This window comes from Schistocerca piceifrons, chromosome 2 (assembly GCF_021461385.2).
Source record: "Schistocerca piceifrons isolate TAMUIC-IGC-003096 chromosome 2, iqSchPice1.1, whole genome shotgun sequence".
Classification (NCBI taxonomy): domain Eukaryota; kingdom Metazoa; phylum Arthropoda; class Insecta; order Orthoptera; family Acrididae; genus Schistocerca; species Schistocerca piceifrons.
The window spans coordinates 908,800,402-908,820,763 of record NC_060139.1 but is presented as its reverse complement, the minus strand read 5'-3'; the positions used below and the strand labels follow the sequence as shown (position 1 = coordinate 908,820,763).

The 20,362-nt window shown below is 39.7% G+C and overlaps 1 protein-coding gene across 1 annotated transcript in view; it reads left to right on the top strand.

The window, feature by feature from the left end:
- Positions 1-20,362, top strand: part of LOC124775054 (protein O-glucosyltransferase 2-like) — a 91,630-nt gene that overhangs the window by 22,532 nt on the left and 48,736 nt on the right. Inside the window, exon 2 of the mRNA XM_047249843.1 lies at positions 16,297-16,502. Coding sequence (XP_047105799.1) covers positions 16,297-16,502 — 206 coding nt within the window. The remainder of the gene's footprint in view (positions 1-16,296; positions 16,503-20,362) is intronic.

Genomic DNA, 20,362 nt, shown 5'->3' with positions numbered 1-20,362 from the left:
TAAGGAGACTGCGAATGTGTGGAAGTCTTCCCTGCTGGCTTGGTTATCGCCTCCGTTGTGAAGACCCACCTCATGTTGCTGTGGCTCCCAAATAACAGTAGTCCGCCCCTTGCTGGACTGCCCACTTTTAGCCACTCTGCAGAGGACTTTTAACTTTCCCAGCACCCTACCTTCGGTGTTGGGCGACATTGCCTCAACAGCAGCTTTAGTTTTACATTTTATTCATGAGGGTAGGTTTTATCATTTGATCTGAGTTTTAGCGCATGTCCTTTGTCCCTCTGTGTCCTCCAACCTAGGACTTTTAGGGTGGAGGTTTTAATGTGTTGCAAAGTGGCTGGCTTCTCCTTTTTTATTCTCCTGGTCAGCCAACCATGATAATCTGCTTTCTTGTTTTTAATCTCTTCTCCTTGTTTCTTGCATCTCTCTATGGTTTTCTTGTCCTGTTTTGTCCATTGTAGTGTTTGTTGTCCTGTCATTCTTCTGGTTCTTCCTTTCTCCTGTTACTGTGCTGTATGTCTTCTTTGTTTTCTTCTTCCCCTTGGGTAATTGTTCTACTGGTCTCCCCCCCCCCCCCTCCCTCTCGCCTTTTAAACCAACAAACCAATCACAAATCAGTCTGGATTTAGAAAGCATGTCTCACGTGAAACTCAGTTTGTCCTTCCCTCACATGAACCAAGGGTAAAAGGCAAGAGGCATATTTCATATTCTTAGATTTGTGGAAAGGGTTTGACACAGTGTCCCACTGCAGACTGTTAATGAAGATCCTAGTGTATAGAATGGGTTCCTACATACGTGAGTGGCTTGAAGACTTCTTAAGTATAGAACCAAGTACATTGTCCTCGCTGGTAAATGTTCATTGTGGACAATCGTATCATGCCCCAGGGTAGTGTGATAGGTGAGCAAGCATCAAGCAAACAGTTGCAGATCACGACTCACCCCCATCTGTCAAATCATTTTTGTATATAAAAAACAAGAGCAATTGTTCTTTATATACAAAAATGATTTGACAGATGGGGTGAGTAGTGACCTGCTATTGTTTGCTTGATGCTGTAGTATATGTGAAACTATCATCATTAAGTGAGTATAGAAAGATACAAGGTGACTTATATAGAATTTCTTCATGGTGTAATGAATGGCTGTGTGCCCTACATGTAGAAAAATGTAGATTAACTGAGATGATCAGGAAAAATAATCCTGTAATGTTTGAATACAGTATTAGTGGCATGGTGTCTGACATAGTTACATTGTGTAACAATGCAAAGTGATAAGAAATGGAATGAGCATGTAAGGATGGTTCTCGGGAAGATGAATGGTTGTCTTCGGTATGTTGGGAGAATTTTAGGAAAGTGTAACTCATCTATAAGAGAGACCATATATAGAAGAGTAAAGTGACCCATTCTGGAGCACTCCTCAGTGTTTGGAATCCACACTAGGTCAGATTAAAGGACAACATGGAAAACAGTTCAGAGGTTTGCTGCTAGGTTTATTACCAGCATGTTCAATCAACATGTGAGTACTATGAAGAAACTTTGTGAACTCAGATGGGAAAATCTGGAAGGAAGACAGAATCCTTTTTTTGACATGCTATTGAGAAAATTTAGAAAATTGTTATTTACAGTTGACTGCAGAGTGATTGTGCTGCTGCCAATGTACATTTCATATAAGGACTGTCAAGACAAGAGAAACTAGGGCTCATATGGAGGCTTATAGACACGCTTCCCCCTTGCTCAATTTGTAAGTGGAACAGGAAGGAAAAGATTAATATTCACATAAGGTACCTCCACTATTCACTGTACAGTGACTTGCAAAGAATTTATGTAGATGTACATGTACTAACTGACAGAGTGGGAAGAACACTCTGCCATGCACTTCACAATGGCTTACAGAGTAGGGATAGAGATCAGATTATTATCTTTGCAGTGCAGAAATCACAGTCTATAGTGCCTTCACAATGTGCAACACAACCCATCACAATACGCAGCAAGCAACTTCTGTCCCTTACCATCCTTTGCTGATTTATGATGCTTCTCATCCAAGATACTGCTACCTTTCACCACTCATTCAGTCAGTTTTGTTGGCTCTCTGTGATGTTGTTCTGGGTCACCTACATTTTTGAATTAATGCCATCATGAAAACCCTCTCACTGGGTTTGCTTGAGGAAGTAGCAGGAACATTACAGGTTTGATCAGTGTCTTTTCTCACCCTTGCAACAAGTGGCTGCCTCTCACCCTGGGGTCTGAGCAACCTGTCTCTCTTTGCCAAACCAAGCTCTCTTTCTTCCCTGAGGAAGAAACTAATATTTATGAAACCTAAGATAGTTTTTAATACTTTTATACTATTAGCAGTATTATAATTTTACCTTGTAAAGTACTGAAATTTTGCACTTTAAAGGTAAGCACTGTGCAGCCATTCCGTCTCTCCTAATTTGAAATGTTATGCCAGTATTATGCACTAGACTGCATCACTCTGAAATGGTTAGGGACAGAAATTACAATCTGTGGGAGTCCAGCATTTAGTATTTACTTGGGCAAAATTACAAATTATGATAAAGATGTATTGCTACTCACTGTATAGTGCAGATGTTGGGTTGCAGACAGGCATGAGAGAAAGACATGTGAGCTTTCAGCCAAAAGTCCTTCTTCTAATGTAGAAAACAAACACACACACACACACACACACACACACACACACACACACACACACACACACACACACAAAAAAAAAAAAATCACTGCCACTGGCCACTGAGGCCGCAGTGCAAGCCTGAGGCCGCAGTGCAAGCAATTGCACCTGATGGGATGCGGTGGGGACAGGGCAAGGGTGGTAGGTGGAGTGGGAAGATTTGAGGGGGAGGGGAGGAGCATTACCACCATTACACAGCTGTAGTCAATGACATAACTACTGCTCCTCCTGTACAAGATTCCTATCACAAACTTAAGACAGAATTAGTTCACAGAGTTTCCACCCCACAAGTAGAACATGTGCATCAGTTTCTAACGTAGCAAGATATCAGAGACAAGAAGCTATCACAGTATCTGAAACAGCTGCATAGCAAGGTCAATGTTGGAACTATATCAGACACCTTGCTACATACACTGTGGAGGAACCATCTTCCTTCCTGGGTTAAATCTACAGTAGCATCTGAGGTGGGAATGCCTTTAGACACCATAGCATATCTGGTTGACAGAATTCAAGGTGCAGTAGTACTACCATCATATAGTGTAGCAGTGGCACCATGCAACAGTGCTTTGTCATCACCAGTGATGTGTGCAGACTGATTGCCTCTCAGATAAGGTCCACGTTCTAGCTAAACTGATAAGTGAACTGCTGTCTTGTCACAACTCCAGCAATGACAGAGGGTGTTATTGTAGGAGATTGCATGGTCATTCCATGGCAATCTCATCGACCCTGAGTCCCGCATAGAAGCCACCTACTGTTCCTACATCTACATCTATATTCTGCAAACCACTGTGAAGTGCTTGGTAGAGAGTATGTCCCACTGTAGTTATCAGGGTTTCTTCTTGTCCCATTCACATACAGAACACAGGAAGAATGATTGTGTGACTGTTTGTGTGCGTGCAGTAATTATTCTGATCTCACCCTCACAATCGCTATATGAATATATTCCAAGAGTCATCATTTAAACCTGGTTCATGAAACTTTGTTAATAGACTTTCTTGGGATGTTTACATTTATCTTCAAGAGTCTTCCAGTTAAGCTGCTTCAGTGTGACATTCTCCCATGGATCAAACAACCCAGTGACCATTCATGCTGCCCTTCTCTGTATATGTTCAGTATCCCCCATTAGTCCTATTAGGTATGGGTCCCACACACTTGAGCAATATTCTAGAACCTATTGCATGAACGATTTGTAAGCAGTCTCCTTTGTAGACTAATTGCACTTCCCCAGCATTCTACCAATAAAAAAAAAAGTCTACTATCTGCTGTACCCATGGCTGAGCCTTTGTGATCATTCCATTTCATATCCCTTCAAAGTGTTACACCCAGATAGCTGATTTGAACAGTGACTCATTCATATCATAATCATAGGATACTTTTTTCTTTTTTTGTGAAATGCACAATTTTATATTTCTGAATATTTAAAGCAAGTTGTCAGTCTTTACACCACTTTGAAATCTTATCAAGATCTGACTGAATATTGATGCAGCTTCTTCCATAAAGTACTTTATCAGGTTTGCCACAAGTTTCCCCAAGTGAAATTCCCTGGTATTTCCCATGATTTCTAGACAAGTTTTAGCATTTTTTCCTGACAAATTTTGAGATCTCACAGGTAAACTAAGATGTAAGTTGCAATCTGTCTTTGCAGCTACTGCAAAGAAAAAATATTGCAAATGACAAAATATCTAAAAAAGACTTGCAAGCAGATGGCGTTTCCTGATGTGATCAAAAGTCTTAAATACTAACATAACATCTTTTGTAATGAACTGTTTTAGATGGAGAAAGCAAGTCAAATGGTATTTGTATTTCATTAAGATCCCTGATGTTATTTTATTTCAATAAAACAAAACAAATTTGGTGGCAAAAATTAACATTTCCTTGGAGTCACAAGACAAATTGAAGTAGCTTCACTAATTTCAGAAATAACCTCAGAAAAAAGTAGGCCTTTTGAAAGAAGTGTATAAGGTGGGGAAGAACTGTGTATACCAACTGTGTAGGCAACCGCCAATAAAAGTTTGGTACTGCTATGTTCGTTATCGTCAGTTATTACCCACTGTGTTATATCAATTATTTTACAGATACTGTGTGATTTTTCTTTCGAGAAATATGTAAGTACGCAGCATACAAACTGCCAGCAACTGGCACAATTATCTCCTTCTTATCGTCCATACATATGAACTACTTTTGAAGTGCCAAAATGTACTAGAACAAATAAAACGTCTATAAAATGCCACACTGTACAACGTACTTGAAGTGAGACAGTTACAGTTCCTGAAATCTATCCTCATGGCCTCTGGCCTGCTGAGGAGCACCACAGCCCTGGATCCATGCATAAACCATGAAAATCTGCTGCATTATGCCACATACAAACATACCTGGCCTGTGGGTAGAGCAGTGAGACTAGATCTGACAGGCAGGGCCTGCACATTAGTGGGAACCAAATGGCTTCATACCGGCAGGCCTGATCCACTATGGATACCTGCAGAAATGGCCGGCAGTTTTTGCCTGTCACGGAAATTCACTCGTGTGGCCAGCTATTCATGAGTCACAGACAGCTTGTTGATGAAATGAGACCATGGTGATCAATCCATGCAACAGAGAACTTGTTGAAATACTCTGAGAATCAATAATGCTGTGTGGCAAGAAGTGGTGGCAGCATTGAATGCAAGCTGAACGGAGTGGTAGGAAGGAGAGAAGCAACAGTAATGAGGAAGTAGGGAAGCAGTGAATGTACTCAGCTGCAACCAATGTGACGATGCATGACACATCGTCTACTGAGACAAAAATGAGATTTTTCCAGCGTTGTTGTTTTTTTTCTTCTCTTTTCTTTTTTTTCAAATTTCCCTGCTATTTCCCTGACATGTTTGAAATTCCCTGTTATTTCCTGATTTCCAGAACCTGTCACAACCCTGTTCATTATAGATAACTACTGAAAAGAGTCTGATTAATATTGTCTGTGAGGTCATTAATGTACAAGATGAACAGTAAGGGTCCCAACACACTTCCCTGGGTCACACCCGAAGCTACTTCTACATCTGACGATGACTCTCCATCCTAGATAATGTTGCATTCTCCCTTCCAAAAACTCCTCAATCCAGTCAAAAATTTTACTTGATACCCCATATGATCGTACTTCTGACAATAAGCAAAGGTGTAGTACTGAGTCAAATGCTTTTCAAAAATCTAGAAACACTGCATTTACCCAACTGCTTTGATGCAAAATTTTCAGTATGTCATGTGAGAACAGTGCGTATTGGGTTTCACATGATTGATGTTTTCGGAATCTATGCTGGTTAGCACCGAGTCATTCTGTTCAAGATACCTCATTATGTTTGAGCTCAGAATATGTTCTAAGAGTCTACAACAAATCGATGTCAGGGATGTTGGATGGTAGTTTCATTGATCACTTCCACTACCCCTCTTGTACATGAGTTTGATCTGTGCTGTTTCAATGAATAGGGCACAGTTTTCTGTTTGAGGGATCTGTGATAGATTGCAGTTAGAGGAGGGACTTGACTCAACTGTAAATTCAGTATAAAATTTGACAAGGATTCCATTGATCCCTGAGCTTTGTTCCGTTTTAATGATTTCAGATGTTTCTCAACACATTATTTCATTCGTTTACTCAGTGGTACAAGGATTAAATTAGGCCAATTCGCCTTAGTTTTTGTTTGTAAAGGAACATTTGAAAATGGAGTTAAGCATTTCAGCTTTTCTTTGCTACATTAAATTTCAGTTCCTGTCTCATTCACTGGGGACTGTACACTTAACTTTGGTGCCAATAATGGCCTTTACATACAGCCAGAATTTCTTTGGGTCTGTGAAATATCATTTGACAACATTCTGCTACAGTGGTCACTGAGTCACTGAAGGTATCATGTATTGCTCTCTTGACAGTCAAGTGTGTTTCATTCAGCATCTCTCGATAGACAAATGCTTTGTTTTACTCCCATTATCCAGTAATCTCTATTTCCTTCTAAGTTTCTTTACAGTGACTTTTTATCATGGAGGATCAATCGAATTATCAAATGTATACTGATATCACCAGAAATTTAGAGATTATTTATCACCCTTCAAGCAGTCCACAGTCATCACCTCTCCAGCTAATACCTAAGAAATGTGGTGCATGGTGCCCACGTGGTGATTGTCACAAAATTAATGCAAGGGCACTTCCTGACAGATACACAGTACCCTTGTTAAGCAATCACAACTATGCTCTGTGTGGTGCAATTGCAAGTTAATGTGCTTGAGTAGGAAAAACAAACCCATAATGTTCAGATGCAGTAGTGTCCTGAGTGCCATTTAAATATCTGGGTGTAATGTTTAAAGTGATACAAGTGTATCAAGCATGTGAGGAAATGTGAATGGTCAACTTCGGTTTATGGAGAGAATTCTAGGAAAATGTGGTTCATCTGTGAAGGAGACAGCTTATAGGACACTAGAGCGACCTATTCTTGAGCACAGTTTGAGTGTTTGGGATCCGTACCCAGTTGAGTTAAAGAAAGGCTTTGAAGCAATTCAGAGGCAGACTCCTAGATTTGTTACTGGTAGGTTTGAACAATATGCAAGTGTTACAGAGATGCTTCAGGAACTCAAATTGGAATCTGTGGAAGGAAGGCAACATTCTTTTCGAGGAACACAAGTGAGAAAATTAAGAGAACTGGCATTTAAAGCTGACTGAAGAATGATTCTACTGCTGCCAATGTACATGGACCATGAAAATGAGATAAGAGAAGTTATAGCAGAGATGCTGAGTTGCAGATACACACAACAAAAAGACTTTCACTATTAAAGCTTTCGGACACACACACACACACACACACACACACACACACACACACACACGTGCAAATACAACTCACAGACACGACTGCAGTCTCAGGCAACTGAAACCACACTGCGAGCTGCAGCACCAGTGCACGATGGGAGTGGCGAGTGGGTGGGTGTAAGGAGGAGGCTGGAGCCGGACTGGAAAGCCTCCCACCACCTCCCAAAGTCCCACTGTCTGGCCGCAGAGGAGCATTCCCCTCGTAACTCAGTACCACCCAGGACTGGAGCAACTGAATTACATTCTCTGCCAGGGTTTCAATTACCTCTTGTCGTGCCCTGTAATGAGAAATATCCTGCCCACTATCCTCCCCACCCCTCCTGCAATGGTATTCTGCCATTCACTGGACCTACACAATGTACTTGTCCATCCTTACACAACCCCTGCTCCCAATCCCTTACCTTGTGGCTCATACCCCTGTAATAGACCTAGATGCAAGACCTGTTCCATACATCCTCCCACCACTACCCACTCCAATCTGGTCACTAACATCACCTATCCCATCAAAGGCAGGGCTAGCTGCGAAACCAGTCATGTGGTCTACAAGCTAAGCTGCAACCACTGTGCTGCATTCTATGTAGGCATGACAACCAAGAAGCTGTCTTGTCTGCATGAATGGCCACTGACAAACTGTGGCCAAGAAACAAGTGGACCACCCTGTTGCTGAACATGCTGCAAAACATGATATCCTTCATTTCAATGACTACTTCACAGCCTGTGCCATATGGATCCTTCACACCAACACCAGCTTTTCTGAATTGCACAGGTGGGAACTTTCCATGCAATACATCCTACGTTCCTGTAACCCTCCTGGCCTGAACCTTTGTTAATCACTGTCCTCAGCCATCCAGCCCCATCCTTGTTCCCATTCCAGCACTACAAAGCACACAACTATGCTCTACATGGTGTGACTATGTTTAGTGTATTGGACTGCACAAACGCCTTTACACAGATTCTTGTGGCAGGTCAAGATATTCTGAAAACAGCCATAATGATGCCATTCAGCATGTTTGAGAGTCTCGTTGTGACATTTAGTTTATACAATACAACTCAGTCTTGACAAAGGTCCATTGACTCCGTGGTGCAAAAGTTGTCATTCTGTGCCTAGATGACATCCTCATTTTTCAGCCAGTGCTGAACATCACCAGCAACACTTCATAAAAGCTTTCAAACACTTAAAATAGCACTACATCGTTTTAAATACTGCCAAGTGTGTTTTTGTTAATCCACTGATTACCTCTTTGTCATTGCCACTGCCCAAGAAAGCAGAAGCCACTGTGAAGGTCCCATGACTGGAAACCACCAAAGAATTACACAGTTTCTTGTGAATACTGAATTTTTTTCCAGCATCATGTGCCCCGCTACACTGAGTTACAAGAAATGCTGACTGGACCTAAAATGAAGGGGAATTCACCTATACAATGGACAGGTACAATGAACACTGTTTTTGAGGCAACAAAGTAAAACTTAGCAAATGCTGCCTTCCTGAAACATCCTGCTTTGGGTGCACCTATTGCATTGATTGTTGATCCTAGCCACACTGATATTGGCACAGCACTGCAACAGCAAGTTGATGGTGCTTGGCAGTCACTCGCCTTCTTCTCACATGAGCTCTCCGCTTCACAACAAAAACGGAGCACTTACAATAACAAGCTTCTTGTTGTCTGTGAATCATTCACTTTCTTTCAGTCTCAGTTGGAAGTCAGAGAGTTTACAATATTTACAGATCACAAACTGCTTGTCTTTCCCTTCAGACCCAATAACAACAAGTGTCCACCATGACAGTATAAACATATTGAGTCCACTGCCCAATTCAGTACCAACACCTGCCATATTTCAGATGTTGAGAACATGGTCATCAACTGTCTGTCTGGAAGTAGATGAGTAATAAATGTTATTGATTTTGTCCAACTTGCAAAGGTACAAGAATCTGATGATGAACTCCAGAAACTACTGAATCATCCATCCTTCAGTTATAGCTGGTCAATGTTCCTGGTTCAGATGTGTAGTTCTATTGTGACATTTCAAGTGGAACTATTCATTCTTCTCTGCCACCTGCATTCTGCAGATGTGCTTTTGACAGCCTTTACAGTCTGTGCCACCCTGGTGTCACATCATCAACTCGCCTGGTTTCAGAAAGTTCTGTCTGGCTTGATGTGCAAAAGGATTATCAAGAGTGGACTCACGCAGTCCTTCAGTGTTAGCACAGTAATATAACCTGTCATGTGCATGCAACAGTCAGAGATTTTCCAGATATGTCTACACGCTTCACACGTGTACAGACCAACATAGTAGGTCCATTTCCACCATCCAATGGTCAGCGCTATTTATTAACTGCAATTGATTGTTTCACCCACTGGCCAGAAGCTATGCTAGTCAACAGCATATTGGCTGAAATCCTAACCTCTGCCTTTATGTCAAATTGGGTTTCACACTTTCATTGTCCACTGCACATCACTATGGATGTGATCGGCAATCTGAGTATGAGTTATTTACTCAGCTTAGTAAATTCTGCGGCACTCTTCATCACATAACAACTAACAACCTTTCAGTGAGCAATGGCATGATCAAACATTAACACCATTTTTTAAAGGCTGTACTGATGTGTCATGGCACTAATTGGTCTACTGCCTTACCCAATGTCTTACTTTGTCTTTGCACCTAATACAAACCAGGCTGTAGATCCATTGCCAGTGGAGCTTGTTTACAGTGAATCACTTTGACTGTTGGGCAAGTTCATTGACCCAAGTTCCATAGAACTACCTGACCAGTCAGACTTCATTTCTCCCATTAGCAAAAATATTGCATGCATTCACTCTCATCAAGCATCAGGAAATAGAACAATGCCTACCTATGTGCATCATACTTGCAAACATGCACACGTCACATTACAGACGGTGTCAAACCATCTCTACAATCCCATACATGGACCGATATTGAGTCATCAAAAGAGGAGCACAGATTCTGGACATTCAGTTAAATGGTAAGGCTACTACATAACCAACCGACAGAGTGAAACCTGTATACATGTGCCCAGAAGTGCGATCAATACTTATGCTGCAAAACTATCCTCGTCCTCAAGCTCAAGCGCAACCATTCAAAGCAGACTCATTACCCACATGAAGAACATGCTCTGGACATTGAGAGCACTTTTCTGCAAGATTTTTGGAGGATGTTCTGCTTCCACTGAGGGGGCCAATTTAGTGGTCAAGATTGTTGACTACTGTGTTCACCACAGCTGTCAAAGAGCTTGTGTGCCAGCTGCTAGAGGCTTTGTTTTTCGACATCTAAGGTCGATTTGTTCCTGGTATTCCTTGAAACATTCTGGGAAAACAACAGTGTGTTGGAACATCCTTGCTAATAGAGACAGATCTTAACTAATGCTAACCTAATGCAGGAAACATATCTCAAGTTCTTACTGAATATATTCTTCTGTGTTTTCTTTATGTTAGTAAAAGTTTGTTATTCCTGATACATAAGTGTTCATATTTTGTGTGCTTCAAGGTTTGTCCCAAAAGTTCCTGAAATGATTTTTGGTAGTTGGCAATGCTGGCTGGCAAGGTGGAGCTTCGGGCGGAGAAGTTGATGGGGAATGTAAGCTCCAAAACGAGACCAGTGTCAGTCTCCTGTGGGCAGTTGTTGAGGCAGGGTCACACTCCATGCAGAGGTGTCTACTGCACCCTTGTTGAGCAAAAAATGGACCAGTTTTTATAGCAGCACTATGCAATCATGTTCTCTATGGAATTGGGTAAAAATGGGGCAGGAGACACTCGAAATGCTTCAGAAAGCCTGCCCTTTGTCATCACAAATGGATGACTCGGTGCCAAAAGTGCATCAAGTTGTGGACAAGGCCTGACAATTAAGTGTTCAGATGATTGCAGAGGAGTGTGGAACACCCAAAACAATCGTTCACCACATTTTAACTGGGGATCTTCAAGTGAGGAAAGCCTGCATCAAAATGGTGGCAAAAGCCCTGATGAGTGAGATGAAGGATCAGCTTCTGTTGAAGTGCCAGAAATTGCATGAGAACTATGAAATGGATCTGTAATTTTGGGACAGAATGATCACAAGAGGACTAGACATGGATTTGTGAGTATGATCTCAAAACAAAACATCAGAGCAGCGAGTGGCACACCAAGGTGTCTTCTCACCCAAAAAAAGCAAGGATCAGAAAATTGCAGATGAAAGCAATGCTCATTGTGTTGTCTGGCAGAAAAGGTGTAGTTCACAGTAAATTCATGCTACAAGGACAAACAATCAACAAGGACTTTTATTGTCAAGTGCTCAAATGGTTGCGCAACAGGGTTCAGTGCACTCGAAAAGAAATTTGCAACAATTGGATTGTACACCATGACAACATGTCAAGCCACACTGCACTCATTGTCACTGAGTTGCTGGCCAAAATTGATGTGGCAATGCTTCCCCAGCCATGGTACAATGCTGATCTGGTACCAGTGGACTTCTTTTTGCTTCTAAGAATCAGAAGAACACTTAGGGGAACTCGCCATGGGAAGCTGGAAGCAGAAAAAGCAGCTTTGATGACCACACCGAAGGAGATTCCCGTTGACGACTTCCAGGGTGCCTTCAGTGAATGGGTGAAGTGTTGGCAGTGGTGCATCGAAGCAAGGGGAGAATACTTTGAAAAGTTCTGAAAAGATTGTAAACTGATATTGAATAAGTGGTTAACAAAAACTTTTGGGAAAGACCCTGTATTTTGGCTGATTTGTTCAAACATGAAAATGTAATTAGCTCAGACAGTTAACACTTAGTCCTTCCGACAAGCTGTAGCAAATGTGTTCAATAATCATTTCTCAAACATGGAAAAAAATATGGGAACAAACAGTTCAAGAGAAAAATCACTGTAGTATTTTGAAAAAGCAAATCTCATAAAATTCAATCATATGAATGTATCACCAACTTCTCCTTCTGAAATTAAGAAAGTTATATATTCTCTCAAAAATAAAAGCTCAGTAGGCTTTATGGTGTTTCCAACAGAGTGATAAATATTCATTCCCATATAATAAGCCTTGTCTTATCTGAAGCATGTACTGCTGCATCACTCGCTCAAACATTTCTCCAGAGAGATTGAAATATGCCATTGTTAAACCCCTGTATAATAAGGCTACTAATGTAATTTTCCAAAATTTTTGAGAAAGTGATGTGTTATGGAATAGTATCCCATCTGAGTAACAATAACATCTCAGTAAATACAGCTCAGATTTTAGGAGAGTTGCTCAACTGAAAATGCCATTTCCATGTTCACTCAACAAATTTTACAAGTATTAAATAATAATTTGAAATTAATTATAAAACAGTCTAGATCACAAGGCATGTTTATAAAAAGGTGACTGGTTTCGATTACCATATAATCATCTTCAGATCTTCAACCACATCGATGGACAGTGGCTGTGCATGGAGTAGGAACCACTGAATGGTGATAGTCAACTGCAGGGAGCACTTAGAAAAATTGGAGAGAGACCGATCAGAAAGTTGAAAATTTGTCATATTTTCATTCAACATCATATGGAATATATTCTGGGGTAACTTATCTTTAAGAAAGAAAGTCTTCATTGCTCAAAACTGTGCTGCCAAAGTAGTATGTGGTGCTCACTCATGATTATGATTATCTTGCAGACACTTTGGTTGCTGGTTCATGGTATATCTATTTCCTCATGAAGTTTCTTGTAAATAATCCTCTTAGTTCCAAAGGAGCAATAAGATACATAGTTACATTACCAGAAAAAAATGACATTCATTCCTTACCCATTGAAATGTCATGTTTGTCTGAAAGCAAAATAAAATTTGAAAACAAACTGAATAAATTTCTCCTTGGTAACACCTCTTATTCTGTAGAAGAATTTCTATTATTGCAATGTTTTAAAGGTGATGGGTAGGAATTACTAACTCACATCTATATATTTAAAAAAAGAGCTTATTAATGTTCAGCATGTAGCCATATTTACAAACTAATTTGTGATCAGAATGTAAAATGACTTGTTCCACATCATTTTAATTTATTGTACAAATGATCCTGGAACATGAAACTAACCAACAAACGAACTGATGTACTCCTTGGCATTAAGTAATGCAGAAATTAATGAGGTTTCAGCAGAAGAGATATGAACTTCATCAGTTGCAGTATGAAAATGATAAAGAAGTGATGGGTTATAATTCTTACTTTTTATGTTATATGAAACTTGGTAGTAAATCATTAAAGATGTGCTAAGTATAACAATATTACTTTATATGAAAAGGAAAATTCAAGCAAGAAAACTGTAAAAATTAAAGCTGGCCATTTCTTACGTCCACAAGCCAAAATCTCACCACTGCTAATACACATATTTATAGGTAGAAAAAACTGTTCATACTTAGAGATGGGCGAACTCGTTCATCCCTGGGAACTAGTTCACTGGTGATCACTCTTTTTTGGGAACTGTTCATTTGTCCTCATTCACTGTTCAAATTTGTGCTTGGTATATGGTTCTTATGAGAAATTGAAAATTAGTAGGATAGGTGACTGAAAATGAAAGGTGCCAAGAGGGGGTACTTGCCACCCCCCCCCCCCTCCCCCCCCACACACACCGCCTGGAGTACAGAGCTTTTATTCATAACAGAATTCTTACACACTTGTAATTTTCATGATTCTGCAAAACCTCTCATTTAGTCAACTGTAGCATTATGTGGCCGAACGCAGTGAAATAATATAAGGTGGTGCACGAAAAATTGGCCACAAGTACAGACTGCTCACCAATTACGCATGACTTGTTGACCGCTATGAGCAAAATTGATAAACATGTAATAATTAGACAGTGAAGAAATAACAAATAAGCTAATGCAAACAACAACTTCGAAACAATAGAGGACGATAGGTGGGCGACAGTGAGCAGTCTGGTACTCTGGGCCAATTTATCGTGCACCACACTGTACCACTGAAATAATATTGTAGAAGCTATCATATTCTCTTTACAAAATATGACACCAGATACTCAATTATGGAGCATGGGCTTCATTTGGTTCCATAAGAATGAACATGCCCTTTTACCTTGGATAAAAAAAAAGACGGAAAATGGCCCCTTGTGTGTGCCATGCCAGCTTCCTTCGCATGTGTAATAACAATAATATGTTGCCTTTTTTACAAGTATTTCTTCTGCTGTTTATCGAAATAGTGAAGTAAGCTGATATACCATTTTGTTACCTGAAAAGATGACTGTATTACATACCATGTAATTTTTATGTAATTTATATAATTATAAAATACATTTTAATTACCAGTTGTGGATGCTGAATAGAAAACGAAAAGAACCAGAAGTCCCAAAAAAGGTTTGAAACAGATCTGGAATGGGCATGTGAAGCGAACGAAATGAACGACAACTCAATACTGATCTAACTATGAACAGTTGGCAGTGAAACTGCGATGAGTGACCATGCAGAGAAGGACGAGTCCGGCCAAGCGAGACTGAGACTGAGACAGACAGGGATGGGACCAAGGCTGGAATGAGACCGGCCGACATGCCGTTGTGGGAACGAGACCAACCATTTCCCATTCCCAGGAATTATAAGTAGAAAGCCGTGACCGAGACCAAGACAGACAGGAACAAGACCGGCCAACATACCGTTGCGGGAATGAGACCAACCGTTTCCCGTTCCCGGAAACTATAAGTAGAAAGCTGTGACCGAAGTGAACATTGAAAGATTGTTCCTTAGAATTCTTTCCTCGCTCCTTCCATTCATCTTAGTGAACCATTCCTTTGGATCCATTAGTTCGCGAGTGACCCATCTCTAGTTCATACTTCCTAGAATTGTTAGTTCCTTCCTCAAAAGGAGAAGAAGGATAAATTCGTGGAAGTCGGCCAAGTCGCTCAGATCAAAGGAACCAGCAGCTCTGGAATGAACATTTTTTTTCTCCTTATAAATATGTCTATCTGCAAAGGAACTAGCAGCTCTGGAAGGTATGAACATTTTTTTTTCTACTTATAAATATGTCTATCTGCAATACTGAAGTTTCAGGTCCTGAAGGTCCTCTTTCCTATATGAGAAAGGGCCCTAACTGTTCAGAATAATTTTGTATACTTGTTAATGTGCCCATCAGCAGTATTGGAATTTTGTCTCATAAAGGTAAGGAAAACATTTTACATTTTTAAATGCATTAATATTAATTAAAAAAGGAAATATGTATTTTCATACAACTAGTGTTGTAGGAGCTTAAAGTGCCGTGTCTGAACTGAGAATTTGTTGGTCATTTAAATCTTCTGATCTATATAAGTGGTCTACAGAGGAATTTCTACAGCTATGACTTTTGTGTAATGCATACTTAAATAATACTGCAACACAAAAATAATAAGAGTATGATGATCAGCATTTTGCAGGAAGAAAGTCATTGGTATCCTGCAATTAGTTTAGTTACACTGCACGTGCCATATGCCGAAAACCATAAGCGTGCGCACATGCTCGTGTATTATTGTGTGTGTGTGTGTGTGTGTGTGTGTGTGTGTGTGTGTGTGTGTGTGTGTGTGTGGTGTGTGTGTTTCTTTTTGTAAGTGTGTTTTGGAAAACTTTTGATGTTTATGTAATGTCATAGGACAGTCGTATGGTTTCTTTTAGATACTTCTGAAATTAATTTGTATATATCATTAACTGTTACATAAAGTGAAAATAAACAATATGTCATGATATTTCTTGTGCTACTACCATAGTGTTTTATTGCCACAGTTTTAGGTGTCAGTGTTACCATTCTTGCTACTGAGTGTCTCATTACTATTATGATTATTGGTAGCCTTCTTTGTTATTAGGTTTCAGTCTTCCCAAGGAGATGTTTTCTCAGTTGATATAACTGGAGATTCAGAATTCAAATATTGTCGGGTTTGGGTTAATATACTTGATAGGAAAGATGGGAGCTACATTGTGAGATACAAACTGTATCATACTTGCTTAAATTTGAAAATAAGTGTAAAATACAAAGGCAGAAATGTTGCATCATCACCATACACATTCAAAGGTATTTAGATCAACTTTTTTATTTCTTCTTACACTGTCTTAGCATCACTGTAATGATTAGTATATCTCGCCTGTTTCATTGTTATTCTGATATTAGAGACAAAAACTCATTCATATAACTTCACAAATAATGGGCAGAGAGAGAGAGAGAGAGAGATTTAGTATTTTCTAGTCTACTTTATAAAGCAAGAATAGTGGTAAGGTCCATAAGTATCATAAAATACCTACAAAAGACATATCTGAAGTTTTCATTACAGCATCCTCTGTCAGAAGCTAAAGTACAACTGTTGTGCAGGGAAAAATGCAGGAAGATGAGTAGCATAAGGGAAGAACAATTTGTGATGTTGCCATCGTTTGGTAAAAAAATTTGTCCACCAGGACTCAAAGTTATGGTAACATTTTTCTCTTCTGTGACATGTTTGTAATTTTTTGTCCTCATGCACTGACTTTAGCTCCAAACAAGGGAAACACTAAAACCATTTGATTTTGTACAAACTATAATTATTTTAGAAATTATTAGATAAGTCCTATTAATGTTTGCGTCTGCACTTTATGTTGTTATTTTTAGTTTTTTGTCATCTGTTGATCAATTGTATCTGATACAGAACAGCGAATCACTTGCCTTACCACACTTGGTGAAAACATTGTTTGGTTATGTGATGTTTGTGAGAAGATTATTTGAATATAACTAAGTAAAGAAATCATCTGAGTTAAACACTTTGTCCAATAAACAAACCAGATTAATACACTCTTATTCCAAGAAATTTCTGCAGGTTTTGAGTCAAGTGCAAAGCCTATATAGAAGACTAGCAGTTCTGTGCCAATGTAGATTGTGACTGTCTGGACTTGCAGCACAGGACTGAGAGCTGCAGGGTGGGACACTACATCTTCTTTTTCTGAACAAAATGTATTTTTGTTTTTGATCATGTAGTTTTAAAAATTATAAAATGTGACCAGTTCATAAGGGTGATGTAATTCAGGTATTTATCTTGTCGTCTGCTCATTGTCCTAGAATTCTTCTCAAGAACAGGATTCGGATCTAAAGTCCATGCTGAAGCATGTTATATGGATTAAGTAAAAGATACAACCTTACACTTTTCATTGCATTTTTATTGCACAAAGTGGCACAGGCGATCCGTCAAAAACCTCTGATCAACAGTGCTCTCTAGTGAGCCAACTATCACTGTTATACATGCTTTTCAACAATTACTCACTTGTTAGCAACACAATTTTTAGATATTACAATTAAAAAGTATGACATCAAGTTAATTTGACGTGATTACAAAATTGTTTCAAATATTCTGATCAGTTTAAGACATACTGTTCAGCCATAAAACACTGTTATCACAGAAGTTTACATCAAATAAGCAGAATCAACAACGCATTTCATAGTTTTCTTAATTATATGAAGATGAAATTAAGCACAGCTTTCCAGTCATGTTTTTGATATATACTTGAATAGACAATTTTATTAGTGTTTATGGTAGTTCTGTCTTTTATATAGAAAGCAGATTTTGATGATCTGTTGTCATGCTTTGCATTGCATAATTCCACAAATTGTCTTAATTTAATTTGAAAATTAGTGACTTTCAGTACATACAAACAACTGTCAGCTGTATAAGGGAAAGATGACAATGCAAATTCATGCTGGACTGGGACTTGAACCTGAATTTTCCACTTTAACTGCTTCGGCTATCTGTGCACAACTCATGCCCATATCCAGACTACCACACATCATCGTTCCTGCATCACAACCTGTACTTGTACACACATTATGTAATTGCTGTAAAGGGGAGGACATTTTAATTGCTAGTCACTGGCTGGTATCGACGTTTGGACCAGTGGCTGTATTTATGCATCCACGCATGTCCGAAGGAACATTGCATCATTCTTAACAACACAGCACTGCAATATCATAATAGCAGGTATTTTGGCTAACAGATGAAAATAAGTAACATTGCATTACATGATTTCATTATGTGGTAATTAGAAAAGAATGCAGTAATTTCAGACATTCGTACCCAATGATAGAGTTCTATGGGTTTGATGTGTTGATGCTTCATAATCATTTGTATTTTATATCATCCACAAGGTAGAGATTACTGGTACTGAGATTATAATTATCTTGTTAATTGGAATGTGGATGATAACTTGTCCTCAATGAGGTAAGAGTTATGGTATATATTGGGACAATATACTTCTACATCTACATCTACATCTACATGATTACTCTGCAATGCACATTTAAGTGCTTGGCAGAGGGTTCATCAAACCACAAGCATACTATCTCCCTACCATTCCACTCCCAAACAGCGCGCGGGAAAAACAAACACCTAAACCTTTCTGTTCGAGCTCTGATTTCTCTTATTTTATTTTGATGTCCATTTCTACCTATGTAGGTTGGGCTCAACAAAATATTTTCGCATTCGGAAGAGAAAGTTGGTGACTGAAATTTTGTAAATAGATCTCGCCACGACGAAAAACGTCTTTGCTTTAATGACTTCCATCCCAACTCGCGTATCATATCTGCCACACTCTCTCCACTATTACGTGATAATACAAAACGAGCTGCCCTTTTTTGCACCCTTTCGATGTCCCCCGTCAATCCCACCTGGTAAGGATCCCACACCGCACAGCAATATTCTAACAGAGGACAAACGAGTGTAGTGTAAGCTGTCTCTTTAGTGGACTTGTTGCATCTTCTAAGTGTCCTGCCAATGAAATGCAACCTTTGGCTCGCCTTCCCCACAATATTATCTATGTGGTCTTTCCAGCTGAAGTTGTTCATAATTTTTACACCCAGGTACTTAGTTGAATTGACAGCCTTGAGAATTGTACTATTTATCGAGTAATCAAATTCCAACGGATTTCTTTTCGAACTCATGTGGATCACCTCACACTTTTCGTTATTTAGCGTCAACTGCCACCTGCCGCACCATACAGCAATCTTTTTCTAAATCGCTTTGCAACTGATACTGGTCTACGGATGCCCTTACTAGACGGTAAATTACAGCATCATCTGCGAACAACCTAAGAGAACTGCTCCGATTGTCACCCAGGTCATTTGTATAGATCAGTAACAGCAGAGGTCCCAGGACGCTTCCCTGGGGAACATCTGATATCACTTCAGTTTTATGATTTGCCATCTATTACTACGAACTGCGACCTACCTGACAGGAAATCACAAATCCAGTTGCAAAACTGAGACAATACTCCATAGGCCCACAGCTTGATTAGAAGTTGCTTGTGAGGAACGGTGTCAAAAGCTTTCCGGAAATCTAGAAATACGGAATCAACTTGAGAGCCCCTATCGATAGCGGCCATTACTTCGTGCGAATAAATGTTTTCTGAAACCATGCTGATTACGTATCAATTGATCTTTCCCTTCGAGGTGATTCATAATGTTTGAATACAGTATATGCTCCAAAACCCTACTGCAAACCGACGTCAATGATATAGGTCTGTAGTTCGATGGATTATTCCTACTACCCTTCTTAAACACTGGTGCGACCTGCGCAATTTTCCAATCTGCAGGTACAAATCTATCGGTGAGTGAGTGGTTGTATATGATTGCTAAGTAGGGAGCTATTGTATCAGCGTACTCTGAAAGGAACCTAATCAGTATACAATCTGGACCTGAAGACTTACCCGTATCAAGCGATTTGAGTTGCTTCGCAACCCCTAAGGTATCTACTTCTAAGAAACTCATGCTAGCAGCTGTTTGTGTTTCAAATTCTGGAATATTCCATTCGTCTTCCCTGGTGAAGGAATTTCGGAAAACTGCGTTCAATAACTCCGCTTTAGCGGCACAGTCGTCGGTAACAGTACCATCAGCACTGCTCAGCGAAGGTATTGACTGCG